At 47.9% G+C, this 26,798-nt stretch overlaps 1 protein-coding gene across 3 annotated transcripts in view; it reads right to left on the reverse strand.

The window, feature by feature from the left end:
* Positions 1-26,798, reverse strand: part of GRAMD4 (GRAM domain containing 4) — a 2,133,975-nt gene that overhangs the window by 573,026 nt on the left and 1,534,151 nt on the right. For all 3 annotated transcript variants that reach the window (XM_069629242.1, XM_069629243.1, XM_069629244.1), the window contains one exon: positions 3,235-3,389. In XM_069629242.1, the coding sequence (XP_069485343.1) occupies positions 3,235-3,389 (155 nt within the window). The remainder of the gene's footprint in view (positions 1-3,234; positions 3,390-26,798) is intronic.

Raw genomic sequence — 26,798 nt, forward strand, 5'->3', positions numbered from 1 at the left:
ATACAAGGTTCAGCGGAAACACAAAGCCACCACCAACACTAATGTGGGGTTAGGGGGTGCAGCATTGCTGAATAGAAGGGAATGTTTTATGTTTGCTGCATTTTTCATATAGTAGACGCAAACAGATTAAAGGGAAATTAATATATAAAAAGGCATCAGATTTCAAGAGCACAGACACTTTAGTCTGATGGCTACTAAAAAACAATTTTGTAAGTAAACAGGCACTTTATCCTGAAGGATGCAAAATAAGAGGTGGTAGGATGAAGAGAAATTCACACCACAATATATGAATATAGGGTTGTGATTCTTGGAAATGCATAGGAGGGACAGGGCCTCCATGTCCTTGACCTGTACTCCCTTATCATGTGTGTTCTGTGTTGTTTTCTGCACAGGTGTCCAGTTGTGACACCTGGCAGTGCAGCTCTTCCTCTTTTTGGTCATGGTGAACAGAGACCCTTGGGATAGTCTTATGGCACCCATGGGTGAGGGGTACAACCCTGTACCCCTAGTGTATGTTTTTAGGCACCCGTGTGTTGCCCACAGAGCTGGGTATGGGCTGGTCGCAGCTCCATACTGAATGTGACAGATGCTCCGAGTATTCTCCATTTGGGATACACAGGCTATGCCATAGGAATCAGTGGATTCCTGATAGAAGGTAAGATGGCCTCTTGGTTTCTATTGCCTGTTACCTTGTTTCCCCAAAGTCCCGCAAAGCCCCAACTCTGCCCCTTCCCCTCACTGGCTGTTGGGTGAAATAACCATATATAGTACTGTGGGAAAGTCCAGGCCAGACTGGCTGGAGCCTTCCCAGCGACTGCATATTGTGGGTACACCTTTGGGGTGGGACATGTGTGAATGGAGTGTGACACCAATATGCATTCCATGTTATGGGTGTCTGGTTTCTGTGTGTGTGACACAATGAATGAGACAGCCCTGCCTGAAATGGACCTGAACGCAGTGTGGTGTGCTGAAAGGCTGGTTGCTTGCCCCAATCCACATTCCTTGTTATGGGTGTCTGGGTGGAAGTGAATTGCCTGAATGCCTGTGAGCCTGATTGGCTGGCTGCCTGCCTGCATGAATGCCCTTCTGTGTGATTGGCTGACTGACCCTGGCTCAGCCAGAGTGAATGAGGAACAGATATGCATATATGGGGACCTCTCACTTGTGAATTTGTTCAGAAGCTCAATTTGAAACTTGAAGCTCATCCTAGAAGCCTAGCCGGAAGAAGGATTGCTGCTGCCTTTCCTTCGGCGAAATCTAAAAGCTGTTGAGTCAGTGGAGGACTGATTCGAGAGAGGACCTGGCTAGGAGACATCTCCCCGAGCTACGAGGGACCATCGTGCAAAACTACTGTTCTTCATCGAGGCACCGTGGAAGCCAATCCCGAAAGGCTCACGACCGGAGAAGGGGTCCGTTGAGAATCTTGAAGAGAAGCACCGGGACATCAGGGCCATCGAAGTCCATTGCCGTCGACTGGGGTTCGGATGTTTTCTGTGACCGCTGGAAGCCGAGTCGTGTGTCCCCCAGAAGCAGGGTCAGCTTGACGCCGTGCTGCTCGGCGACCAGAGTTGTGAAAGCTCCACCTTTGCCGAAGAACATTTGACGAGGGCTCCCCCTTGCCATCACCATCGACCACTTTGTCCCGCCGGAGAAAGTCGAAGTTGCCGGCTACCGAGGAATGTCTACTGTTGGGTTTCCCGCCACCTGAAGCCAACAAAGACGTCCCAAGGACACTGAGGGAGTGAAGATCCGAGGTCCAGTCCGTGGTTGAATCCCGATCACCGAAGCTATTCCGAGGTACGTGCTGCGACTGCAGCACCGACAGGCCGGTGGACTGCCGAAGCAAATCCTGACACTCTACGCCCGCTGCAGGGCCTACATCCATCACTGAGTCTCCTTTGCGGCACCAAACACTTTGAATCAATGTGGACCACACACCTCATCTTCCCAGGACTTCCTCCAACGATCGTCAAAGAGCACCGTGAAGATCAAAGCTGCTGTCTCAATGCCTGTGTTCCACTTTTCTTCGACGATCTCAACGCCCTGTGGCTCCTGCTTTAAAGGGAGTCCACCGTCAAGGGATCCATCGATGAACCGTCAAAGAAAGTCCTCCAAACCAGGTACATTGGGGTGGTTGAACATTTTTGATCAGGAAACACGACTGATTAAACATTTATGGACTGGGCTTGTTAATACTTTTATTACATGTTGCCCAGGTTGGGGGATCCTCACTCAGAATTGTGTATTAGTAGCAAAATAAGCATTCTGTCATTGTTTAACATAACCTGCCTTCCTTCCTTATGACCTATTCTGTTACACCTTGCTGCATGATTTGTATGCTATTATAACTGTCATTAGTTGATGCATTTTAAAGGAATCTAAAGGCAAGTGTGGTACCATACAGACACTGTATATTTTAGCCATATTAGAATTACCAGAGTACAAAGTGTGTTATTAATTGTGTATATATCTCTGAACCTTATTTTTATATAAAGTGTGTTAGCACATAACATAGTGTGTGGGCATTCCTTTGTGGGGACTTTGGGACCAGCCCACATCAACTCCTGAGAGCTTAAGCCTTGTTTGCTTGTCCAAGCTAACATATAGAGAACATTGGCTGGGGTGATCTGTGCCTCTATTCTGTCATATAGACAGCTGAAGTACAGATAGCCCCCTCCAGTCTTTACAAGGGTGATTAGATTACTCAGCGAATTACATACCAGATATTCGTTTTGCATCACTTTATTTGGCATCATGGCTAGCTGAGGGAATTAAACCTTCCAATTTATTCCCCAAGCTACCCTTTCTTTATTTTAGCTTATTGCTGTAATAATGGTATATGTGTTTGTTATTTTGTGATGTTTATATGTAATCATGAGATATGAAACAATTGAGGGATGTTACATTTGTAAAGTAATAATTATGAAGAAATGAAATTATTCAAAACAAAGATTTAAGAAAAATAAATAATATATATCCATCTAACTAAATCATAATAGCATTGAACTACTAATTTTTTGGGGGAATTAATTGTGAAAATAGATTGAGGCCAGGAACACATTTTGTGTTGTATATAGTTTTGCCCCCAGTTCCCGAGATTAGGGGCTTCCCCACTTGTATAGCAGTATTAACCGAGGACAGACACCAATGCAAATCCCTGCAACATTATGTGCTTCAATCACTGGAAAACACAAAGTTGCGCAACATTTACAACAGGAACAAAGTACAAATTACCCGTCTTGACACTGTAGCATTAGATCGTTCTTTAAGCTGTGGATCTGTAGGCAGGTTGGTCCATATGATGTAAGGCGTATCATATTTTGCTCGAAGTCTTGGACAGCGTTTAAAGACAAAATCAATAAGGAAGAACTTGATTCCAGCATAAAGCCCTAAAATATTGGAAAGAAACATTTACAATGAATTGTTAAGTCTTAACTTTACTACCCGCACTGGAAGATTGAGTAAGCAATATGAAAATGCAGCTCACTTATAAATGTAGCGAAGAAACATACATTAGTAGCTATGCACCCATAACATTTTATCCACTTCATTTATACAGTACATAAAGGATTTCACAAAAGACGAGTTAAAAAGGCTGCAACATTCAAAGTTATTGCGACATAATGGCTCAAGGTGTCACCAATGAAGTTTACAGGAGCACTACAAAACAACAATTTAAACAACCAAGAGACTCCAGGTCACTCCTCCAGAACTAGAGGTGTGTGGTGTCCAACCTATACCCGGTTGGGTTAAATTATATCAAACACTCAGGTGGGACTTATACCAGTTTTCTCCAATCTCCAGAGACCATATACAATTTACAGTACAGTTTCCATTGGCTTTTTAGGCAATGACCAATTCCACCTTAGTTAAGAAATAGTAAAAAATGTAAAATTGTATTCAAAATTAATTAAACACATTACAGTTCAAATCAATTAGCTCATACAGATACTAATCGCACCAAATTCATATACCTTTTAAAAACAAACACTAAAAAAAGACATATACAAGTGACTTGTTCCATATTCTAACACCCCTAATACATGGATTCCGAGGCGTGATCGGGGGGAAACTTTGAATGAATACATTATCCGCCCTCTTCTCACGCTCAACATGTTTCAGTTCTACAGCCCAAAGATGGAACTTTCCTCAGGAGCTTTTTCTTTACGTCACTTCTAACCAAGTTACTGACTTGATACCTTTAGGGACAGAGTTCTAAAGTTTTGCCGTGTTGGAGTGTTGCAAAACATTAGAACTCTGATGCTGGAGCGGGGTGAGGGAAACTTAAAAACTTAGCTGGATCCAACGTCGCGAGATGTAAAGGTCCAACAAAGGGCTAATGAACAAATATAAGAGGCGACATACCACCCCCAAGGAGACTTCTAGAAAAGGAGAGGCCTCATCCATAAGCGAGGCACCGTTACACACCCTTACAGGTTGAGAAATTATGAGAACAAATAGCCTTTGAAGCCCACATTCACAGTGTTTGCCAGAGACTGCCTCACAGTGTAAGAGGAGAAGTCCCCAAAGGTATCAAGTCAGTACAAACTTAATTAGAAGTGACGTAAAGAAAAAGCTCCTGAAGAAAGTTCCATCTTTGGGCTGTAGAACAAACATGTTCAGCGTGAGAAGAGGGAGGATAATGTATTAATTTAAAGTTCCCCCCGATTACCCCTTGGACTCCATGTGTTAGAATATGGAACAAGTCACTTGCATATGTCTTTTTTAGTGTTTGTTTTTAAAAGGTATATGAATTTGGCGCAATTAGGAATGACAAAGTTACTCACCGTAGTGACTACCTTACTCCCAAGTCCATAGTCCTCTTTGCTCCAAACTTGTGGGACATTACGGCCATCGGGACATGGCTGGAGCACTTTAAAGCATCAAAAAAGTAACTTTTTTTGTTCTTCTTTTATTTTTACGTGGGTCCACCGCACCTGACTGTAGCCCTGCCTTCCTGAGCTCCGCCCTTTTCTATCGCCAGGTCCAGGACCATTTAGCAAAAATAGAGGATACTTATTAGAGGGGACGGCGGGCAGGAGTATGGAGGAAAGGGGACTATGGACTAGGAGTAAGATAGTCACTACGGTGAGTAACTTTGTCATACTCCTACATCCCGTCCCCTTTCCGCCATACATGTGGGAGATTCCCAAGTACGGACCATAGGTATTACGGGTGGATGGAAATTCCCTTATTGGAACAAATTCTTAAGAACCGCCTAGCCAAATTGGGCATCAGCACATGACCTCTGGTCAAGACAATGGGCCTCATCACGAGTTGGGCGGTAACGCCGGCGCTAAAAGCGCTGGTGCTATCTGCCCTACCGCTAAACCCACCGGCGCTATTAGCACTGGATCACGGGTTTGGCAGATTTGGAAATTCCCATTCCCCATTGAGCCCATTCGGGAATGCCCCATTGGGCTATAATGGGAGTAATCGCCCTCCTCTTGCTACCGCAAGGGAACAGGTTCCACTGCTCTGAGGTCTAGATTTTTCTGTACCTCGGCTCTGAGGGAGGGCGACCCAGTCTGCTGGAGAAGAAGGTGAGAGGGTGAGGTAGGTGGACAGGCAAGTGGAAGCCCGCCCGGGTGACGGACAAAACCCATCGGTCTTCTGTGATGGTCTGCCACGCCTCCAGATGTAACGAAATTCGTCCTCCCATCGCAATCTTGTGCGACCGATGAAAAACATCATTTAGATGGTTTATCGGTGGGGAGACCACTCGTTGCTGAAGAGGAGGTTGTTGACCGATAGAAACACTGGTCATCTTGCCTTTGCGGATTACAGCGAGGGCCACCAGAGGGAGCCTGTGAACAGAGGTCCTGAGAGCCTCTGAAACCAGAGAAGGCCCTCAATTGAGACCCCGACCTCTGAGTGTAAGGTGCATTTGCTGGAGTTTTGGCAAGGACCGACAATGACTTGGCAGTTTGGGTGCTTGCCTTGATTTTTCTAAGTTCCTTGTCAGTGGAGGAGTGGAACAATTCCTTACCCTCGAAGGGGAGATCAAGCGCCATGTCTTGAACTTCCTTTGAAAACTTTGCAGCATGCAGCCACGCTTGGCGGCAGATGTCTACTCTGACCATAAGTCCCTGAGCGTAGGTGTCTACATGATGGGCCACGGCATCCAGTAGATCCAGCGCCAGAACTCTGGAATCAGATAAGCTGCCCTTAAAGTCCTCAAGCCTATCAGGAGGAATACATTCATGAAACTCAGCAAGCCCCTTCCACAGGTTGACATTAGCAGCTGCCAGGATAAGCTCAATATTAGCCTGACGCAGCTGAAGAGCCGAATTGGAAAATACCTTTTTCTCAATGGCGTCAAGAAGCTTGTCCTCCTTGGAAAGGATCTGAGATGCTGCAGTGGAGGATGCAGAGGTCGGCTTCAACTGGAGCGTAGCTGCTGCCACCACCGTTGGTGAGGGGAGTGGACATGCAGACAAGGATATGTCTTCAGACACATGCAGCTTGTGGCAAGCATCTATTTTCTTGTTTAGGGGTTGCCCAGAATGAGGTTTTTACCATCCCCTTACAGGCTTCGGCCACAACATCCTTTTGAAGGAACAGGCCAGTGCAGTGCGCTCCTGTGTCGACAGAGTAAAGGCTCCAGAAAGTACCCCTTCTTGTGGAGCGGGGGGCTATGGTATTGGGATGCTTATCAACACCATCATATCCACAACCCGGTCATGAAAGGCTCTAATAGAGCGGGCGGGTCATCGCTGTCCTGGTCCACCTGATCCTCATCCAGTGAGGCGGGAGCAGAAATCTGATCCGCTGCACATGGCACCTCAGATCCCTGAGGGCCGGGTGGACTGCGCAAAGGGTGTCTTTTACACAGGGAAAAGTGGAGGCAGAGGAGGAGGAGACCCCACAGGAAGTGGTGGAGGAGGTGGCACTACTGGGACCTGAATAGGGATTGCCAGAGCAGGGGCCGGTTCAGGTAGCTTAGGATAGATTTCCTTAAATAAATCCTTAAAGTACGCCTTCATGGATCAGAATGCATAAGCGTCTGAAACTTGCAAAAAAAGACATCCTCAGAAGAAGTTCTTGGCACTGGAGTGGGTAGAGGCTGCTCGGAAGGGGCATACCCCTATGATCGTAAAGCAGATGGTTGCCAGGATGGTCCTCCACCAAATGGATCCAAGTAAACCAAAGGAGCGGACGTAGGAGGGAGCAATATTGTGGGCAGCAGCAGGGTCCAAGCACGTCAATCCATTGGAGGGCGGAACAGGTTCTTGTTATCCACAAAACATGGAAAAGGCTGCTCTGCCCCAAAAACAGGCCTTCAGTACCAGCCATAGTGAATGTTGGTGTGAGAGGTAGACAAAGGGCTGCTGTGGACCGCGGGGGTTGGACCGCCGTTTTGTTAACGCCTGAGGTGAACTGCGTCACAAGTGTCAGTGAGGCCGTGGTCATCAGAGGGGAATCAGGGGACTTATGTTCCATTTTAGCCTTGTGACAAGGAACCTTGGCAGGGCCGGTGCTAGCAAATCTAGGGTGTTTCTGCAACCCCTTAGAGACTGCTGATGAATTAGCCCCAAGTCAGGGAACCTCGGTGGAGCCGGTACTCAAAGACTTAAGGTGTTTAACCGGCTTCTTTGCCTCCTCAGCAGGATCGGTTTGACTACAGGTCCGATTGTGGGAAGGCTTAGAGTCACCCCCTGAAGACAGATCCCTCAAAGGGGGCCCCTCAATCTTGCTGGTCTTACATATAGCCCCAAGAAGGGGAACCTCAGGGGTAACCCCAGTACGTTTAGTCACCTTGACAAAAACCTCGACCCGAGACACGGTACACTTAGTTTTAGATGTGGAAACCACAGTGCTGACCCCAGTCACAACAGCACTAGAAGTACTGGGCCTAATTTTAGCCCCCAAAAGGGGAACCTCGGATGAAGATCCGGTCTTGGCAGCCCCTTTGCAGGGGACCTTGGAGGAAACTCTGGAGCACACTGTCGTAAAGTCAAGGATGGTCAAACACAAAAACAAGTGCAAAATGGTTGCTGGTACAGTTGGGGATGGGTCAATGAGCAGATGTCATCTCTGCCCTTTGTGTAGATGTGCTTGGTGTGGCAGCAGGACATCCACAAGGAGTAAGGACCAAGCAAAACCACATGTCCCAGCAGCCCCATGGCCAAAAACTACAGCCCAGCAGTTCGGACTCTATCTAGGAGAAAACCAGGCACACAGGGACTGCAAACAACCCGGGTGACGCCCAGGCCTACGCCCAAAGCAACGCGCATGCGCGAGAAGGCTACTGCGCGAATGCGCAAACCCCAAACGCTTGTTCGCGCTCGAGATTGCACCCGAGAGGAGGCATCTTACGGAGCTCCAGCAGAAGCCATACGCGGGGTCTGCCCTCGCTGCTTGGAAGACACACTCTGGCCCTAAGTTGCCTAAGATAAGTGGCAGTCATTTTACTAACATTGCAGAGCATATTTACCTTGTTGACTAACTTTGGGAAGGCTCGGGGGGCGCTGTTGCCCACGAGATAAAATGGCAGCTCCCGTGTAAGCTCTGGCTGTACCCAGGGCCGAAAAGCCAAAATCAACCATTTTCTAGCTCCGGTTCCACGAGATTTGTTGCAGAGAACGTACAGGTACATGAACAGATTGCCCACACGAAATCTGCGACAAAACGGTGTAGCGGTTATCAAGATGTGAAGCCAGAGGATCCCTGAGGCAGTGCAGGACGCAACCGCCAGAGATTGAGGGGAGGAGCCCGGCCCCTGAACAACCTGTGCTGCGGAAGGAACTGCTGGATTCACCCGTCCACCGAGGGAGAATTGGGGGCGCCTGCAGATCCCCTCCACCCTCATCACAGCGGCGACCCGCGAGAAGGGAAAGCCTGCCCCCGACCAGCGCCCGCCGCAGTGAAGGTAAGCCGGGCCCGCTCCCAGAGCTTGGTTCCTCGCCCTTCGCTCGGCCTGCAGGCGGCATCGCGGTCCTCTGGGGACCACAGGAGAGGCGGGCAGGCGGATTGTTAGCCTAAATAAACAAAATACTTTAGTCACCATAAGAAGATTGGCATCGACGAACGGGCGCGGGGGAGAACGTCTTCGTCCCCCCCTCCCTCCCTCCTCAACCCCTTCGCCAGGAAAAGAGCATACAGTCCACAACTTCGCAAGAACGCAAGAAGGCCTGATACTTCCAACTACGCATCACACATCCGAGCCCCCCCCCTCCCATTATCCCCTTTAAACGAGTCCATAGGAAACGTTACTGGTAAACAATAAAGCACCTGCAAGTACACCAATACTGTCGCCACTACCCCTGGGGGAACAGGACACTTGAATAATAAAGTATAATCCCCTCTGACACCCAGAGGGGGCAAAGGACCACTGCACAACCGCCCCCGAGCAGTGTGAACAACGGAGCGGAGAGCAAACAAGGCAAGACAATCACAGCCCTCCCATGGGCGCTAGCGTAGGCACCCCCAGTCTAGACTATGGCGAAATAAGTCTCTGAGACAACCCAAACCACCTCGGTGTACGTGGTGCACCTTTAGCAAGACGTTAAGCTTGTAGCCAGAGGTGACCGCCCCCAGCAATACTCCACCACGGTCACCACTTAGGCCCACACCAGCTTTGCACGACGGGACAGGATACACTGAAAACTGGACTTTGAGTTAACCTATTCATCACGCTTTGCATTTCGGCCCTTGCGGTATATTGCAAACACAAGACAATTGGTGGGGGAAATTCTGGAATAACTCCTTCTGATATACTCTCCAGATCCGGAACGATGCCCAAGAACTTTGGCCCTAAAAAGAGCAGAGGAACTATCGATAAATTCACGACTACAATGCAGAAGGACACCGAGCTCGAAAGGGATGAAGAAACGCCCACACAGGAAAAGCAGACCCCCCCCCCCCAGCATCCATGATGGATCCCCAGGCTGTTTTTCAGGCTATGCAGCAGGGTTTCGCAACGCTTACAGACAAGCTAGACGGAATTATGGCAAGTGTTGCAAATATAAAAACACAACTCGACAAAACAACCTCTCGCATGACCAAGGCAGAAACAAGGATATCAGGCACAGAAGACACCTTAGAGACCCTGAAGAAAACTGTGTCCACAATGGCTATCGAACTGGGGACGGTGAAGTCCAAATGTGAAGATTTGGAAGCAAGGTCTCGAAGAAACAATATCCGCATAATTGGTGTTCCACAAGAGGCTTTAAAAGGATCAATGGAGAAAGCGGTGGAAGACCTTTTGCGTACACTGTTAGGAGACCCAGGATGGTCACCGATGTTCATAGTGGAGAGGGCACACAGGTCATTGGCCCCGAAGCCGAAAGCTGGGGCATATCCCAGGCCTATCATAGCACGTATGATAAACTACAGGGACAGGGACCTGATCCTAAAAACCGCTAGAGAGAAACAGGAGCTAAAATGAGAAGCAAACATCATACGCATCTTTCCAGACTTCACTCTGGCCATGCAACAGGAAAGGAAGCTCTTCACAGGAATCAAGAAAATGCTACGTGAAAGGCAAGTGCAGTATGCAATGCTCTACCCCGCCAGACTCAAGATCCAACACCAAAATAAGTCATACTTTTTCACATTCCCTGAAGAGGCCGTGAACTTTATAGAAACACATATTCCCCCTAGTAATGGACAAACCTAAAAGAAGGGCGATCTAAATAATCCTGAGGCCAGATCACTGCCACCACGTTTAAGTAGTAAGAAGGAATAGCAACGACTTGGGCTTCCCTCTGGGAGGCCCACATCTGGGATGTCTAAGAATTCATGTTTCGAAATACGTTGATAATGTCAACCCAAAGACGTTATAATGAGTGAAAGCAACATGCTAGAACCGGATATAACACTCGTAACTAATGTTGGCTTGGGCACTGGAAACGCTGCAGCCCCCTCTGTAGCAGGTGCTCATGATGTTGATGGGTGGGGAGGGGGGGAACTTAACGGCACAGTTGAAGTTAGGGGAACTGTGAGGGAGGGGGGAAGGACTGACTTGGGAATGTTGGGATTTTGTTATGGAAGGGAGGTTGGTAAAGCAAAAAGCACACAGACTATAGGCACGAAGACAATTAAGCATACAACAGTAACACATTGGTGTTCATATGTAAGCAAGCGCCCTATAGATAATGGCTAAAACAGGCAAAGACAACATTAATGTGCTAAGCTGGAATGTGGGGGGCCTAGGATCTAGGACCAAGAAAAGGAAGATTCTGGCCCATTTCAATAGACAAGCCGCTAAGATAATCTTCCTGCAGGAGACCCATACAGGCCCCCGACAGGGTGAACATTTGATACCGAAATGGGGGACACATCTGTACTTCACAAAATACTCCAGCAGGGCAAGAGGGGTTGCAATATTGATACACAAAATGCTACCGTTCGTATGTATCAAGGCTGAATGTGACCCTGAGGGGAGATATGTTCTACTCTATGGCAATCTCCATGATAAGGAAATAGTCTTCCTTAACTTATATGGACCGAATATCGACCACCCAGATTTCTACACCTCCGTTTTTGAAAAACTAGCGAGTTACCCTACGGCCCGGGTGCTATGCGGTGGGGATTTTAATACGATTCTAGATGTACAACTTGATTGCACAACACTACAAATTAGAACATTAACCAAAGCAGCACAGACAATACTTACACATGTCAGACCTACATCTAAGGGACGCTTGGAGAACACTAAATCCCACCAGGAGAGAATATACGTACTACTCCACTGTCCACGACATGCACTCCAGAATAGACTTGTGGCTAATAGATGTAGACAGCATGGCATGGGTAACAGACTCACACATATACCCGAGGACTTACTCGGATCACTCCCCGATACAACTGACACTACAAATCGCCGACAAGGTTAGCGAAAGACCACCATGGAGATTTAAAACTGCAGCCTTAAGAGACCTGGTTTATAAAAATTCAATGGTGCAATATAAACAAGAGTACTTTGATATCAATGAACACTCGGTTTCAAGTCAGGCTATACTGTGGCAGGCATTTAAAGTATGCATAAGAGGCCAGTCAATATCCACAGAGGGCGGAATTCTCAAGGACATTAGGGGTAGGCTAAACTGACTGGAAATACAAACAACGTCTCTACAACCCCAGTATGCACTTTCCCCGTCACCTCATCTCAGCACAGAAATAAAGACCGAACTAGATGAATATATAGAAGCAGCAGATCAAGAAGTCAGATACTTTGATAGACCTACTGCGGCACGCAGATATGGGGAAGGGGAACGCCCAGGAAAATTACTAGCAAAAACGGTGCGCGGAGAGGGAGGTCCCACAACTATACCCTGCATACAAATGGCGGATGGTACAATATCCACAGATCAGAATAAACTGAAGGAAACATTCTACACATTCTATAAAGACCTATACTTTCCTCAGTGTACTGTCACAGATGCTGAGATAGAACACTATCTCTCCCGGATACCAACAACTCTTATAGCAGATGTGACCAGGGAATCACTGGAGGAACCTATCACAGAGGCTGAAATAATTGAAGCAATAAAAGCTCTCCCCAATGGGAAAGCACCTGGCAAGGACGGGCTGGGAACTGAATTCTATAAGGAATTTAGTCACTTACTAGCGCCCATACTGCACGCCACTGGATGGAGGCATTAGACATAGGTGAACTCCCCGAAAACACTAGAAAAGCAATAATCACACTCTTGCTCAAACCAGGGAAACCCCCCAGAGAATGTGGATCGTACCGGCCATTATCCCTAATAAATACTGATGCCAAGATCCTAGCAAAGATACTAGCAACCAGACTCACACCGTTGATGCCATATATGGTACATGAGGACCAGGCAGGGTTTATAACAGGCAGATCCACACAACAAATATAAGACGATGCCACCAAATCATAGCCACGATACCCCCTGAAACTTAAGGAATAGCGGTCTCCCTTGACATGCGGAAAGCATTTGACACCGTCTCCTGGCCCTTCCTATTCGGAGTACTACGAAATTATGGATTTGGCCCAAGATTCATAAAATGGATTCAAATACTATATACACGACCCAATGCGAAGATTAGAAATAATGGCTCCCTTACAGGCATACTGGAATTATTAGGAGGCACCAGACAGGGCTGCCCATTGTCCCCATTACTCTTCGCTCTAGTAATAGAACCCCTAGCAGACATTCTCAGATCACGATATAGCACATTCGGGATATGGCTTGAGGGCAAACTACAAATCATAACGCTATATACGGATGACATTCTATTATATCTAAAGAATGCAGACCGCACACTAGGCAGGGTGCTGGCAGAAGTAGAAAAGTTCGGTGAATACTCAGGTCTACGCCTTAATCCCAATATGTCAGAGATATTCCCGCTCACAGACAGCACCACGCAACCCCAAAACTTACATGGTCTTATATGGAGTTCGGTACACATTGTTTATCTAGGCGCTCATATTGCCAGAACTGCCCAATTATCCCGCACATTGAACTACAGTGCACTGGCAGAAGCACTGTGTGCCAAAATGAAGCGATGGAATGCTCTGCCCATATCATTGATGGGGAGGATAGCCCTGATCAAAATGGTAATATTGCCGAAGATTTTTTATCTTTTTAGTACGGTGCCAGTATGGCCCGGCCGACATCTATTTTCCAATATTAATAGCGCCTGCATAGCATTTGTATGGGGCGGACACCCTAGACTCAGCTGGAGGGTATTGACAGACACGTATCCCAGGGGCAGGCTGATGGCACCTGACATGGAACTGTACTACCTAGCAGCGCAGGCACATCATGCGGCTGGTTGGGCCACAAGTTTTCTCAACCCTGGCCCCCTGCCCCCCTCATCAAGGGAGCGTGAAGCGACATTATCCCTACAAAGGATAACCAGGCCCACCCCTAAACAATACAACACGATAAACCCATCCAAGGTCACTATCACGGCATGGTCTAAAATCTCTGACATATTTGGCACCAGTAAGTTAGATCACCCGAGTATACCAATATGGGGCGACCCCCATACATCCTTCTCCATAGAGAGTGAAATGGCGATACATTGGAGTGCTAGAGGCATTACACAATGGGGACAGCTATTCTTGAATCAGCGATTTCTCCAGTGGAAGGACATTAAAGATATGGTGGGAAAAACAAATGCGCATAAACAACAATACCACAGGGTAGCAGCCATTACACAGCATATATACCCAACATTTCCTGAGGAACCTGAAATAAACATGGCACTAGGATACATATACACAAGGGGGATTTAGAAAATTACGGCCGCCACCCTCTACAAAGCTATAATACAGACACGTCCGGTGGTAACTCACATGGCTAAGGGCAGATGGGAGCACGATCTGGGGCAACCGATGGAAGAACAAGAATGGTCCCAGATCTGTGCATTGACCAAACTGATATCATGCAATTCAAGGTTCAAATTGATTCACTACAGAATAGTTCACAGGACACACTATACGCCATCAAAACTCAAGCGAATATACCCTACTTTATCTGGCACCTCTCAGAGATGTAACTCTGATAATGCTAATATATTTCATATGTTATGGGCCTGTACGGAACTGAGACATTACTGGTCAGAGGTCTGCAGAGCTCTGGATAAGATGGCAGACCAACCGGTGGAATGGACACCACGGATGTGCACCTTGGGGGCAGTTGGGAAAATGAACCCAACGTGGCGAAAACTTTTGAACCTAAGCCTATTGATAGCTAAAAGGGTTATATTAATGAGATGGAAGAATGTACAACCCCCAACAAAAGAAGACTGGAACAGGGATATGATGTGGGCTAATGATACTGAAGAACTGTACATAGATTCAGTAATGCCCCCCTCTAAACCCAGGAATATATGGTCACGGTATAAACAATATCTGTCAGATTTAAACGACCCTGCGAACCTGAGCACAGAAGAAAGCTAACTTGTATATGTTGTATGTTTGCAAAAATGTGTATTACAAATGTATGTGCATAACCTGTGTGCAATGATGAATAAAGTTGTAAAAAAAAAAAACTTTGGGAAAGCTGCGGTTGACTATTTGACAGCCGCGAGTTCGGGAAGCACATTGGGGAAACTGCAGATACTAACCCAGATGCATGCCGCAGTTTGCTCGCTAGTTGCAGGCATTTTCATGTCTTGGTAAAACGAAGCACCCACGGCTCAAGGGAGGACCAAACTAACTGTTTCCTTTTCTATCAGGAGCATACTGATTACGAAGCGCCAGCTGCCCACACAGACTGCACAGGCGGCCAGCGGAGCAAGAATGGGAAAGCCAGAGCTAACTGCTTTTCTATTTAATGTTTAAGTATCTAACGCATTTACGGCCAGGTGTTGTTGCTAGCTACAGCCGAGCACTCATTGGGTGCACATTTCTAGTTTTGAGGAATCCTTTCCGTGTATTAGGTGTGTGAACTTATGTGCCTTCTCATTGTACTTGGGAAAAAAGTCTAATGTTCATGTCATTCCCGCATTTGAACACTGCTCAGTGCCGATATTAACTGAGTGAGGTCTTTCAAGAAAAGGGGGTAACGCATGCATGAGATATGAATGCATGTGTGTGTGAATGCGATTGCTGAGGTACACAAAGAGCTTCAGCATAGCAACCAACAAACATGCTCATCGAGGACAGAGCCAAGGAGCATGCCTTCCCCTTTGACCCCTCTACCTATCCATAACCACTCCCTAATCCTCAACCCGGTTTTCCCACTTCCCCCAACCTATCCAATCCGTGGACCCTAACCCTCTTTCCCCGTGGGGGTCGCGGTGGCCTGCGTTCACCTAATCCAGGCGCCAAGACCACCAAGGAGAGGGAGTTCTTGCTGCTTCTGAGCTGGATCGGATCACACCACTACAGTAGCGCGAACCCACATATTTCCTAAGCGCCCAAACAGCACGAACTCAAAGCCATGGAAGACATAACCCGCGTCCTACAAGAGTTGAAAGCTGCACTCGGGGCAACTAGGCAAGTCTATGCAACCTTGTGCACCCGGGCGCAGGTGCTCACAGCTCAAGGAAGCCACTTCCAGATGGGGCCCCTCCAACTTGAGTGCAAGTCCAAGTGAACACAGAACAACCCATGCCCCTAGCCGTCCTAGAAAGGTATGGGGGGGACCCACAAAAGTACTCTACTTTCATGACGCAATGTCAATTGCACTTTCTGATTAAACCAACAATCTTCCGATCTGATCAGTCACGCACCGCCTTTGTTATCTCCTACCTCACAGGAGATGCAGCAGCATGGGCCACCCCTCTCGTACAGAAAGATGATGCAATATTGTACGATTGGACGGAATTTCAAGAGGAATTTGGAAAGATATTTAACAAAAGGGCAGCTTCTTTGATACGGGATCGGGAACTATTTACCTTACGGCAAGGGAGCAAAGATTTGATCACCTACGTGACCACTTTCAATCGTTTGGTGGTAGAAGCAGAGTGGCCTCACAAGCAGAGAATGGCTCTTTTTTACCAGGGGCTCGGGGAAGAGTTAAAGGACCTAATAGTGCAAATAGATCCCCAGCCAACCACTTGCTCAGGAATGATTGACCTGGCCTTACGCTTGGATCATCGCCAAGGTGAGAGGAGGCAAGACAGGAGAAGGTGGGAGGGCAGACCAAGACTGGATTACCCAAGGACCCCAAATAGCTCCGGTAAAGCGAAAAAAAAACCAGAGTCTGAGCCCATGCAAATAGGGCCAATTTGAGGGTCGATCTCCAAGGAAGAACGGGATAAGCGACGGCGGGAGAAGTTGTGTATGTATTGCGGTAAACCCAGACACTTAGTGCGGGAGTGCGGGGCGAAACCTAAGAACATTCCATCTCTGGGAAACGCCAACGCTCGCCAGTGAGTAGGGCGGATCTGCCGAGCCAAAACCATCACGACTCCCCTGTGCATACGTTGTTAAATGTGACGCATGCCCATAGAACTCACATTACCGTTACAGAAATTCTACAGACACGCCAGAACGACCAGTCCATTACTCTCATGATTGATTCAGGAGCTACAGGCAACTTCGTGGACATAAGCTACGCTCAAAAGATGGGTTTACCAGTAAGTTCTAAGGACACTCAGGAAGCGGTCTGTTCCGTTGATGGATCTCCGTTGAAGTCGCGACCTGTGACACAGCAAACAGGGGACATGGTATTGAACATCCAGGGTCACAAAGAGTTAATCCGGTTCGATGTTATTGCAGCTCCCCAATTTGGATTTATCCTCGGCCTGCCTTGGCTCATGTTGCACAATCCGGTGATTGACTGGAGTTGTGGCACGGTTCGATTTTCCTCAAGACATTGTAGTACTCATTGCTCTAGAGAACTAGGGCATGTGGAGCAGGTACTGGGAGCCACGGAAAAAGATGAAAAAGGACGACTGGAGGGACTACCCCAAGAATATGAGGACTTTCGTGATGTTTTCAGTAAGACAGCTGCAGAGACGTTGCCACCGCACATATCATTTGACCGTCGGATAGATCTGGAACATGGTGCCACGCTACCGTGTAATAGGATCTAGACATTGACGGAAGCAGAGAACCAACACCTTAAGGAATACATTAATACCAACTTGCGAAATGATTTTATTCGTCATTCAACTTCACCCGTTTCTTAGCCATTATTTTTTGTTCCGAAGAAGACCGCAGACCTTAGAGGACATGCATCGACTATTGTGCGGTGAATCGCATCACGATAAAAAAATCGGTACCCTCTTCCGCTTATACCGGTGCTATGAGATGAAGTACACAGAGCCACAATCTATACCAAACTGGACCTGCGCGGGGCCTACCATCTGGTGCGGGTGCGTGAAGGGGACGAATGGAAGACTACCTTCAGAACGAAATTCGGACTCTATGAATATCAGGTGATGCCATTCGGCCTCTGCAACGCACCCGCCGCCTTTCAGCACTTCCTAGACGAGGTCCTTCGGGGGTACCTGGATATCTTTGTCGTGGTTTACATCGACGACATCCTGATTTACTCCCGCAACGTACAAGCACATGTGCAACACGTTCGATCCATCTTACAATGCCTGCGTGAACAACAATTTGTCGCCTAACTGGAAAAGTGTACATTTCACTGCTCTACAGTTGAGTTTCTCGGATCTATCCCTCACCCGATGGAGTAAAAATGGACACACATAAGGTACAGGCTATTTTGGATTGGCCACACCCACGAAACATCAAGGAAGTTCAAGCAGTGCTGGGATTCGCAAACTTTTACCGGCGATTTATTCAAGGATTTGCACAAAAGAGCCTAGTAATTACCCGACTTTTAAAGAAAGGAAGGCTGTTTGTATAGGACTCCAAGGCAGAAAGTAGCTTTCACCAGCTGGAGGCGGCTTTTACCTTGGCACCTGTTCGTCTGCATCCAGATCCAACATTACCATTTCTGGTGGAAATGGACGCTTCAAGTTACGCACTAGGGGCAATTCTATCGCAACAAGATCAGTCGGGTCACCTACATCCAGTTGCTTACTACTCAAGAAAGCTCAACCCGGCGTACCAAAACTATACTATTGCAGACCGCAAACTACTTGCTATTAAGGCCACCTTTGCAGAATGGAGGCATTATTTACTGGGCGCTAGACAGACCACAACGGTACTAACTGACCACCGCAACCTCCAGTTTCTAAAATCTGCATGTGCACTCACACCACAGCAATTACGCTTGGCCATGTATTTCGCGGATTTTGATTTTGTGGTGACATACCGCCCAGGGCAGGAAAATAAGAAGGCGGACATACTGTTACACTCACCTGACTCCCACGGAGGCGCAGGTCTGGTTTGGAGTGTTGTTGCTTCTTCTATGGTGAAGCGCAGGACCCGGAAGATGGACTGGACCGGACCTTCGAATCTGGCTTGTCTGGCTCGCAGGAATATCTTTCTGTATGTGAAAAGGGAGTATTAACAATCTGCGGGAGAAAGTATAAGCCTCCCGCTCCCTTCTCACCCGTCTACGAAACCCTCCTGCGACACCCACGTGAAGTCTCACCTTAGGGTTTGAAAGGTTGAGCTCTCCATCCTGCTTCTCATGCAGGGGCGCGTTGTATCCAGTTACTTCACTGGGATTTTGATTGTAGAGGGTTCAAGTTTTGTTTTCCCGGTATAGTACCGTAAGGATTCTGTTAATGAGTATGATTGCGCAATAATAATTGTTCGTTGTCTCTTTTTCAGGTGCGGAAACTATTCCGAGAAGAGCTGTGGAACCGAAGAATGAGACTCTGGTGAGCTTGATGAGAGTTCTCTCAGTGTCCTTGTATCAATGCGCTCACTAACGCTGATGTCTTTTTTCCCCTTAGGGGCCGGGGTCCGGAAATGCCAGGATGCGGCACCGACCCGAAATGAAGTTGGAATAACCCAACAGGTAAGCTTTGTAATGGAAATTAAGGTTTTCTTTTCCCTCTCACCTTTATTCTTGTCTTTTTCTACCTAGGCGCGGTGATGTGGCTGCGAGTCCAGATGTCGCCGTAGAACGTGGTGGTACCTTGTACAGGTGAGTGAGATGCGGCGCTGCAGAGATCGATGCGATGTGCTTTTAAATGGATGTCTTCCTTTTCTGGACCGTCGGCGAGATGTCTCCGGAATGCGGATTTAGCAGGTAAGGACTCTTCTTTACCCTTTTCTCTTCTCTTCTCTCTTTGCAGGTGTTCCAGGATGCTGGCAGGAGTGGCAGAAGACAAAATACAGGAGCAAACACGGTGAGTGTCCAGCTGCTAGATGCAGAACAACGCGAAGCGTGAGTTGCTGCTTGGGCGTGGCTTAAATAGCCTTCAAAGTAGTTCCAGGTGTGTATCCTTCCTCTCGGGTATGTATTCCTCCCCTGACCACACCCGTGTGGTTAAGTAGTTCCAAAGATAAAGTAGTCCCATTCAGGCCTCAGAAGGCCTGGATGTTGCAGCATGGTCTGCATCAGGTAAGTTAACACTAAGCACCTTTAACACAAAGTCCCCTTTTATGAGCCTGGCGCCTATGGCACCAGGACTGTGGCCCGATATGAGCCTGGCGCCAAAGGCGCCAGGACTGAGTCCAAAGAGCCCCTACTTGAGGCTGTTGTGACTTCCCTTGAAGACATGATGTCTGCCTCTGGGGTAGCTGGGTCTTGTCTGGCACCTTGGAGGTAGGCATCATGGCACATACTCTCCAGATACCCAGAAGCATCAACCAAGCCCAGTACAGAGGAGAAGGCAAAACCCATAATACCTCCAGCCAAGATTATAGGAAGTGTGACCAACACACTGCTAGAACAAATTGGAGATGCTATGACCGCTCAGGAATTGCTCCAGTGGGAGGATCCTGACCAAGGACGTCGCCTCCTAGATGGTATACCATATCAGGGAAATGTTGTGTATTTGCCTACCCAAGCCCTATGGACGCAAGCACTCAAGTGGTGCCATGATTCACCATTAGCCGGACCTCCGGATTCAACAAGACTCAAGAGTTAATTCAACGACATTATTGGTGGCCTCACCTCCATAAAGAAGTCCAGAAATATGTAACAGTGTGAAGTATGTGCCCGAAACAAGACTGACCACAAGAAGCCGATGGGTCTGCTTAGACCCTTACCTACGCCACCTCCGCGGTGGCACATGGTATCGCTGGATTTTATCGTGGAGTTACCTCCAGATCAAGGTTACACGACAATACTAGTGGTGATAGACTCTCTTTCCAAACTCGCTCATTTTATACCTAGTCGAGGCTTACCAACAGCTGGGGAGTTCGCAGACGTGTTCCTGCAACACATAGTTTGTTTACATGGAGTACCACAGCATATAATCTTGGATCGGGGTTGCCAGTTCACACCCAAATTCTGGCGCCTCTTCTGTGAAAAAATTGGTATACAGCTACAAATGTCCAGAAGCTATCACCCCGAGACAGACAGACAAACCGAACGGTTAAACCAGACTCTCGAGTAATACCTTTGTTGCTTTACACATAGTGCCGGAGAGGGATATATAATCCACATGTGCAACCATCTGCTGGAAGTATTGCAGATACGCTACACTCAGTGAAAACCAGAGTAGACTCCCTAATACAAACCTGGAAGAAGGCACATCAAAACTTAACCATGGCCAAGGACACGTATAAGAAATATGCTGACAGAAAACGTCATTCTAACACTGACTACAAGGTAAGAAACAAGGTGTGGCTCTCGACAAGACACTTGCACCTGCCCGGATCCCAAAAACTGAAACCACGCTTTCTCGGCCCATTCTACATTACCCAAATCATAAACCCAGTAGCCATACGTTTACGCCTGCCTGCTCACATGAAAGTCCACCCAGTTTTCCACGTATCCCTTCTCAAACCTACTGCCACTCCTACACAAATGGAAAGACCACCCCCCATTTTCGTTGAAGGCTGCACTGAATATGAGGTGCAGGCTGTACTTAACTCACGGGTGAGAGGAGGCAAGCTGTATTATTTAATTGATTGGGTGGGGTTTGGTCCCGAAGACAGATCATGGGAACCCGCCTCTAATGTGCATGCTCCTCAGCTCTTGCACCTGTTCCATCGTAATCACCCCACTAAGCCAGGCCCTTTGGTGGGGAGGGGGTGTACTGTCGTAAAGTCAAGGGTGGTCAAACGCAAAAACAAGTGCAAATTGGTTGCTGGTCATCTCTGCCCTTTGTGTAGATGTGCTTGGTGTGGCAGCAGGACATCCACAAGGAGCAAGGACCAAAATAAACCACATGTCCCAGCAGCCCCATGGCCAAAAACTATAGCCCCAGCAGCCCGGACTCTATCTAGGAGAAAACCAGGCACACAGGGCCTGCAAACAACCCGGGCGACGCTCAGGTCGACGCCCAAAGCAACACGCATGCGCAAGAAGGCTACGGCGCACGCGCGAATCCCGAACACTTGTTCGCGCTCGAGATTGCACCCGAGAGGACACATCTTATGGAGCTCCAGCAGAAGCCATACGCGGGACGGGCCCTCGCTGCTAGGAAGACACTCTCTGCCCCTGCGTTGCCTAAGATAAGTGGCAGTCATTTTACTAACATTGCGGAACATACTTACCTTGTTGACTAACTTTGGGAAGGCTGCGGTTGACTATTTGACAGCTGCGAGTTCGGGAAGCGCATTGGGGAAACTGCAGATACTAACCCAGATGCATGCCGCAGTTCGCTAGTTGCAGGAATTTTCATGTCTTTGTAAAATGAAGCTCCCACGGCTCACGGGAGGAACAAACTAACTGTTTCCTTTTTTATCAGGAGCATACTGATTACAAAGCCCCAGCTGCCCACCCAGACTGCACAGGCGGCCAGCAGAGCAAGAATGGGAAAGCTGAGTGCTTTTTTATTTAATGTCTAAGTATCTAACGCATTTACTGCTAGGTGTTGTTGCTAGCCACAGCCGAGCACTCATTGGGTGCACATTTCTAGTTTTGAGGAATCCTTTCTGCGTATTATGTGTGTGAACTTATGTGCCTTCACATTGTACTTGGGGGAAAAAAGGCTAATGTTCGTGTCAATTCCGCATTTGGACACTGCTCAGTGCTGATATTAACTGAGTGGGTTCTTTCAACAAAAGGGGTAACGCATGCATGAGATATGAATGTATGTGTGTGTGAATGTGATTGCCGAGGTACAGAAAGAGCTTCAGTATAGCAACCAACAAACAGGCTCATCGAGGACAGAGCCAAGGAGCATGCCTTTCCCTTGAACCCCACTATCTATCCATAACCACTCCCTAATCCTCAACCCGGTGTTCCCACTTCCCCCAACCTATCCAATCCGTGGACCCGAACCCTCTTTCCCCGTGGGGGTCGCGGTGGCTTGCGTTCACCTAATCCAGGCACCAAGACCACCAAGGGGAGGTAGGAGTTCTTGCTGCTTCTGCGCTGGATGGGATCACGACACGCCAGTTAGATACCTTTCGGGACACCTCACTGAGATCCCTGGTAACAGAGCCACTTGAGCCCCTCCCAGACCCAGAAGACCCCGGTAAGGTTTCCCATGCCGAGGTGCCCTAAAAAGGAACAAACTTATCGGCCGTTTCCTTTTTTCTTCCATGAACTTCTGTAAATGGGGTGGAGGAATCCGCTGGAACACCTCCTCCCACCTGACAAGCCGACGCTGGAGGGCCCGAACGGAGAGGGAATTGCAGTAGAAATATGAGTCCCACCAGCGTGCCGGGCCTAAGCACTGCAGGCAAAGAGAGTGGGGATCCGCTATCGCGAAACGACGTTCGCAAGATGAACAGGACACAAATCCCAGACGCTCTGACATAGATGGAAGAAAGATGACTGTGGAACCAGAGCAGGAAAAGGAAGGACAAGGGAACAAAAAGAAAAATATTCCCCGAGATGCAAGTGCATCTGGCCCCGACTACACAGAGAAAAGGCGAGAAGGGCGATGCGCTGGGCGGAGCTCAGGAAGGCAGGGCTACGGTTAATATTTTGATGCTTTAAAGTGCCCCGCTCCCGTCCCGATAGACAGAATGTCCCACAAGTATGGAGGAAATGGGACGGGACGTAGGAGTACCGTAAGCGCCACAGAATAACATCTGAAGCCAGAGAAAATCCATGATGCATTATAAACCTACGTCCCACGAAGGATCAACCGTTGGCAGAGAAGGCATTTTTATGACAACCCTTTTGCAGTAGATATCACTTGCAGAGAAGCAGATGTGGCTCTGATGATGCATTGCTCCATTCCAATAAGATGGACACAGCTTTCAAAGCAGCCTTTAACTTGCCGGTAGAAGGAAAATAACACACCTGACTAGGGGCCGTAAATTAAGGTGAGCCAATCCTAATCCATCAATGATAAAGCTGTTCTCAATCAAAACTCAACCAAGAGAAAGTGAACTTCAGGCTATTTGGGTGGATGAATGAAGGGAATTGATGATTCAGGAGAGAAGTAGGAGGAGAAGGATGGAAGGCGCAGATGAGATTGGAGACAAGCGAGGAAAAAGGAACATCAGGAAATGGCAGGGAGGGTACATCAGAAGGTGGCCAACATGAGAGCAGGAAGGATCAAGAGGGCAAACATCACCCAAAGCAGAGCTTAGGATGAGGCCCCACTCAGAAGGGGATGAAGCCAAGATGGAATGAGCACATAGCAAAGCGTCAAGGAGGACAGTAGATGGGAGGGACAGGGTGAAAATCATGGACCTAGTTAAGGGAGGTAAATAAGGCCCTTTTAAATTACTCTTGGAGAAAATAGAGCAGAAAACTGCACTTTGCTACTGCCACAACTGGGAAAAAGGCTCCATCCATTCCTACAACTCACTGCAGAGACACGGCGACAACCACAGAATCTTCAGATGGCATCAGAGGTTGGTGTTCTCTAAGGCCTAACCAAATAAGTTATGGGTGGGAGGTTTTGAATAAATCTGAACCACTGGCAATGTTCTGGTCAACTTTCCACACCACCGTTTTTAGCCCATCTGTGCCACTGCAAAAGGGGTCCAGCCATATACAAATCAGTCAGGTACTGCCACCAACGGTAGAAGCCCAGCCCGAACAGCTAGGCCAGGTCCCCTTTGCACGGAAACACAAGCAACCCCAGACATTTTACGGCAGCCTCAGTGAGGTGCAGCCTGGTTCTCTATGGCGCAGCAAGCAAGGGACCCACATCTGGGCATACCCCCTCTAACATAGGGAGACAAACTACAGGTGGAAGGTTTTGAATACATCTGAACCACTGGCAACGCTCAAGGCAACTTTCCACACCACTGTTTTTAGCCCATCTGCACTACTGCAAAAGGGGTCCAGCCTAATTTGGGGTAGGACCAAGCCTGATTTGCATATGGTCTTTCGCCTTTTGTAAAGGCTTGTAATGGCTTGTCTGGCGAAGAACGACGGTCTGGAGGGCTGCCCAGAGCAATGCCAGAGGTTAAGATTCATTCTAAACCTTCCAGCCATCACCTCTTGTTTTGCGTGCTCTAAACTCTACAAGGAGGCAACCTGGAGGACAAGGATTTATCTGCTTCTGGGAGAAAGAACTAAAGAAATGGTGTCAGGGAAGAAGGTTAAAGTTACTGTTAGGCAGAAACCTGTGCAGTTCCCTTAGGGACCACTGCAAAAGATTTAGGACTACAGGTGGTTGGCAGTAAACCCAATTGGTAGCAGTCCGTACCACCCAGGTTTACCTGGTAGCTGTGGCTGAGCAGTCAGAACTCTCTCAAGATGAGTTAGGCAGTATATAGAGTATACACAATAGGTACCGAGATACAGTAGCACAAGCAAACACTCACCAGAGCTTTGGTGTAAAAGTATATAATTATTTATTTAAAGACACACTTGTAAATTACACTAGCACAAAAAGAGGTAAGTAAATTCAACACACAGTCACTATTATAGATATACAACCCTGATTACTTATTAGACAAGTCTCAGTGATAAACACCACTTATTTTCAGACAGAGGTGAGCGCTTAACCTAAGATGGCACTCTAGTAAGTTATAAAAAAAGGGAGGGAAAAGGCAGAGTTATGAAAGCACACAATTTCAATACTTTTAAAAGAACCACAGTGAGGCAGGTAGGGCAAAGTCTACTGGAGAGCAAGGAAGTTCAAATGCCAGGCCCACTCTTAGAGAGAGCAAGCAAAATGTGTCCAGGATCACACAGTGGGGTTATGCCCAAAGAGTCTTTGTAGATAGTTCAAAAAAGGATGAGATCAAGTCAGGAAAAGTTAGTTAACAGGCCCCAGGCTAACTCAGGTTAGAAAGTCGAGGATTTTCCGTCACCCCAAATGATCTGTCGCAAGGGAAGCCAGGCGGGACACAGTACCTGAAATGGGAAGAACGCTCCAGTGGGGGCAGTTGTTCCTGGAAGTGGGTGCAAGTCGGTGTTTCATCCAGAGGAAGAGGAGGTTTCGACGTGGAGGAAAGATGAAGGTTGTTGCAGTGCCAGGGAAGAAACCAGCCGCGGAGTTCTCTGGTTAAAAGGTACTACCCTTTTATTCGCGGTAGTGGTAAACCGTGGTATCCCACAGGCACAGGCAAGGCAGCCATGAGATGATCCAGGAAGGCAAAAAGACGGGCAAACTGGTTATCCCCACCAGTCAAAGGAAGAAGACTCTCTGGACTGGAGATCTCCTCTGTCGTCGGGAAAAGTGGTGAGACGGTTCAGCAGGGCTCCACCGGTGGCGTCGTTGTTGCAAGTCGGCTCGGCTTCTCCCTCCTCGGATTCTTTAGGTCCTGTGGCGACTTCTGAAGTTCCAGTCCCCAAAGCCCTGCTTTTATGCAGAAAACCCCCATTCTTCAGTCCTCGCTGTCACTCAAACATGCTAAGTGGTGAGCCGGGCGGCTCACCACTGGTCCAATCACACCAGAGTGCGACTTGAGTTGCCGAGGCAACTCAGTCCAGGGTGCCTAAACCCCCTGTGGTACCCAGACAGAGTGGCACCACTTTTGGAGGCTTCTGTAGAGAAGCCCGCCAAAAAGTGGAACAAAGGGCTCGACTTGGGTTGGAGTCACAGAAGCGAACAAAAACGCCATTTTGGAACCTTGGAACAAATACCAACGGTGAATTGATATTAATTTAATAAACCGGCGGTATGTTCGAGGCTACATTAAAAAGTGGTAGCCTCGAACAATGGGAAAATCCCATAGGAATATATTTGCGGTCGAATATAAAAAGTAGTATCCACTGCCACCAGCCAAACATCAGTCGGGGGGGGACTGGACAGTCAATCAAATTGCCCCGACCAGTATGTCCACAATATGATGGTTTGTACTGGTTCTGTTCACAATTAAAGACTAGTAAAGCCAATGGCGACTTTACAAGCCCTGGGAGACAGTAGTCAGTCCCAGGGTATGGAGTCTATGGTGGGGTGTCACTACGACACCCCTGGGTTACTGCACGGAGGGTGCTGTGTAACCGACATAACAAAAA

The sequence above is a fragment of the Ambystoma mexicanum genome, chromosome 12, assembly GCF_040938575.1.
Source record: "Ambystoma mexicanum isolate Mex_15411 chromosome 12, UKY_AmexF1_1, whole genome shotgun sequence".
In the NCBI taxonomy this organism is placed as follows: Eukaryota; Metazoa; Chordata; class Amphibia; order Caudata; family Ambystomatidae; genus Ambystoma; species Ambystoma mexicanum.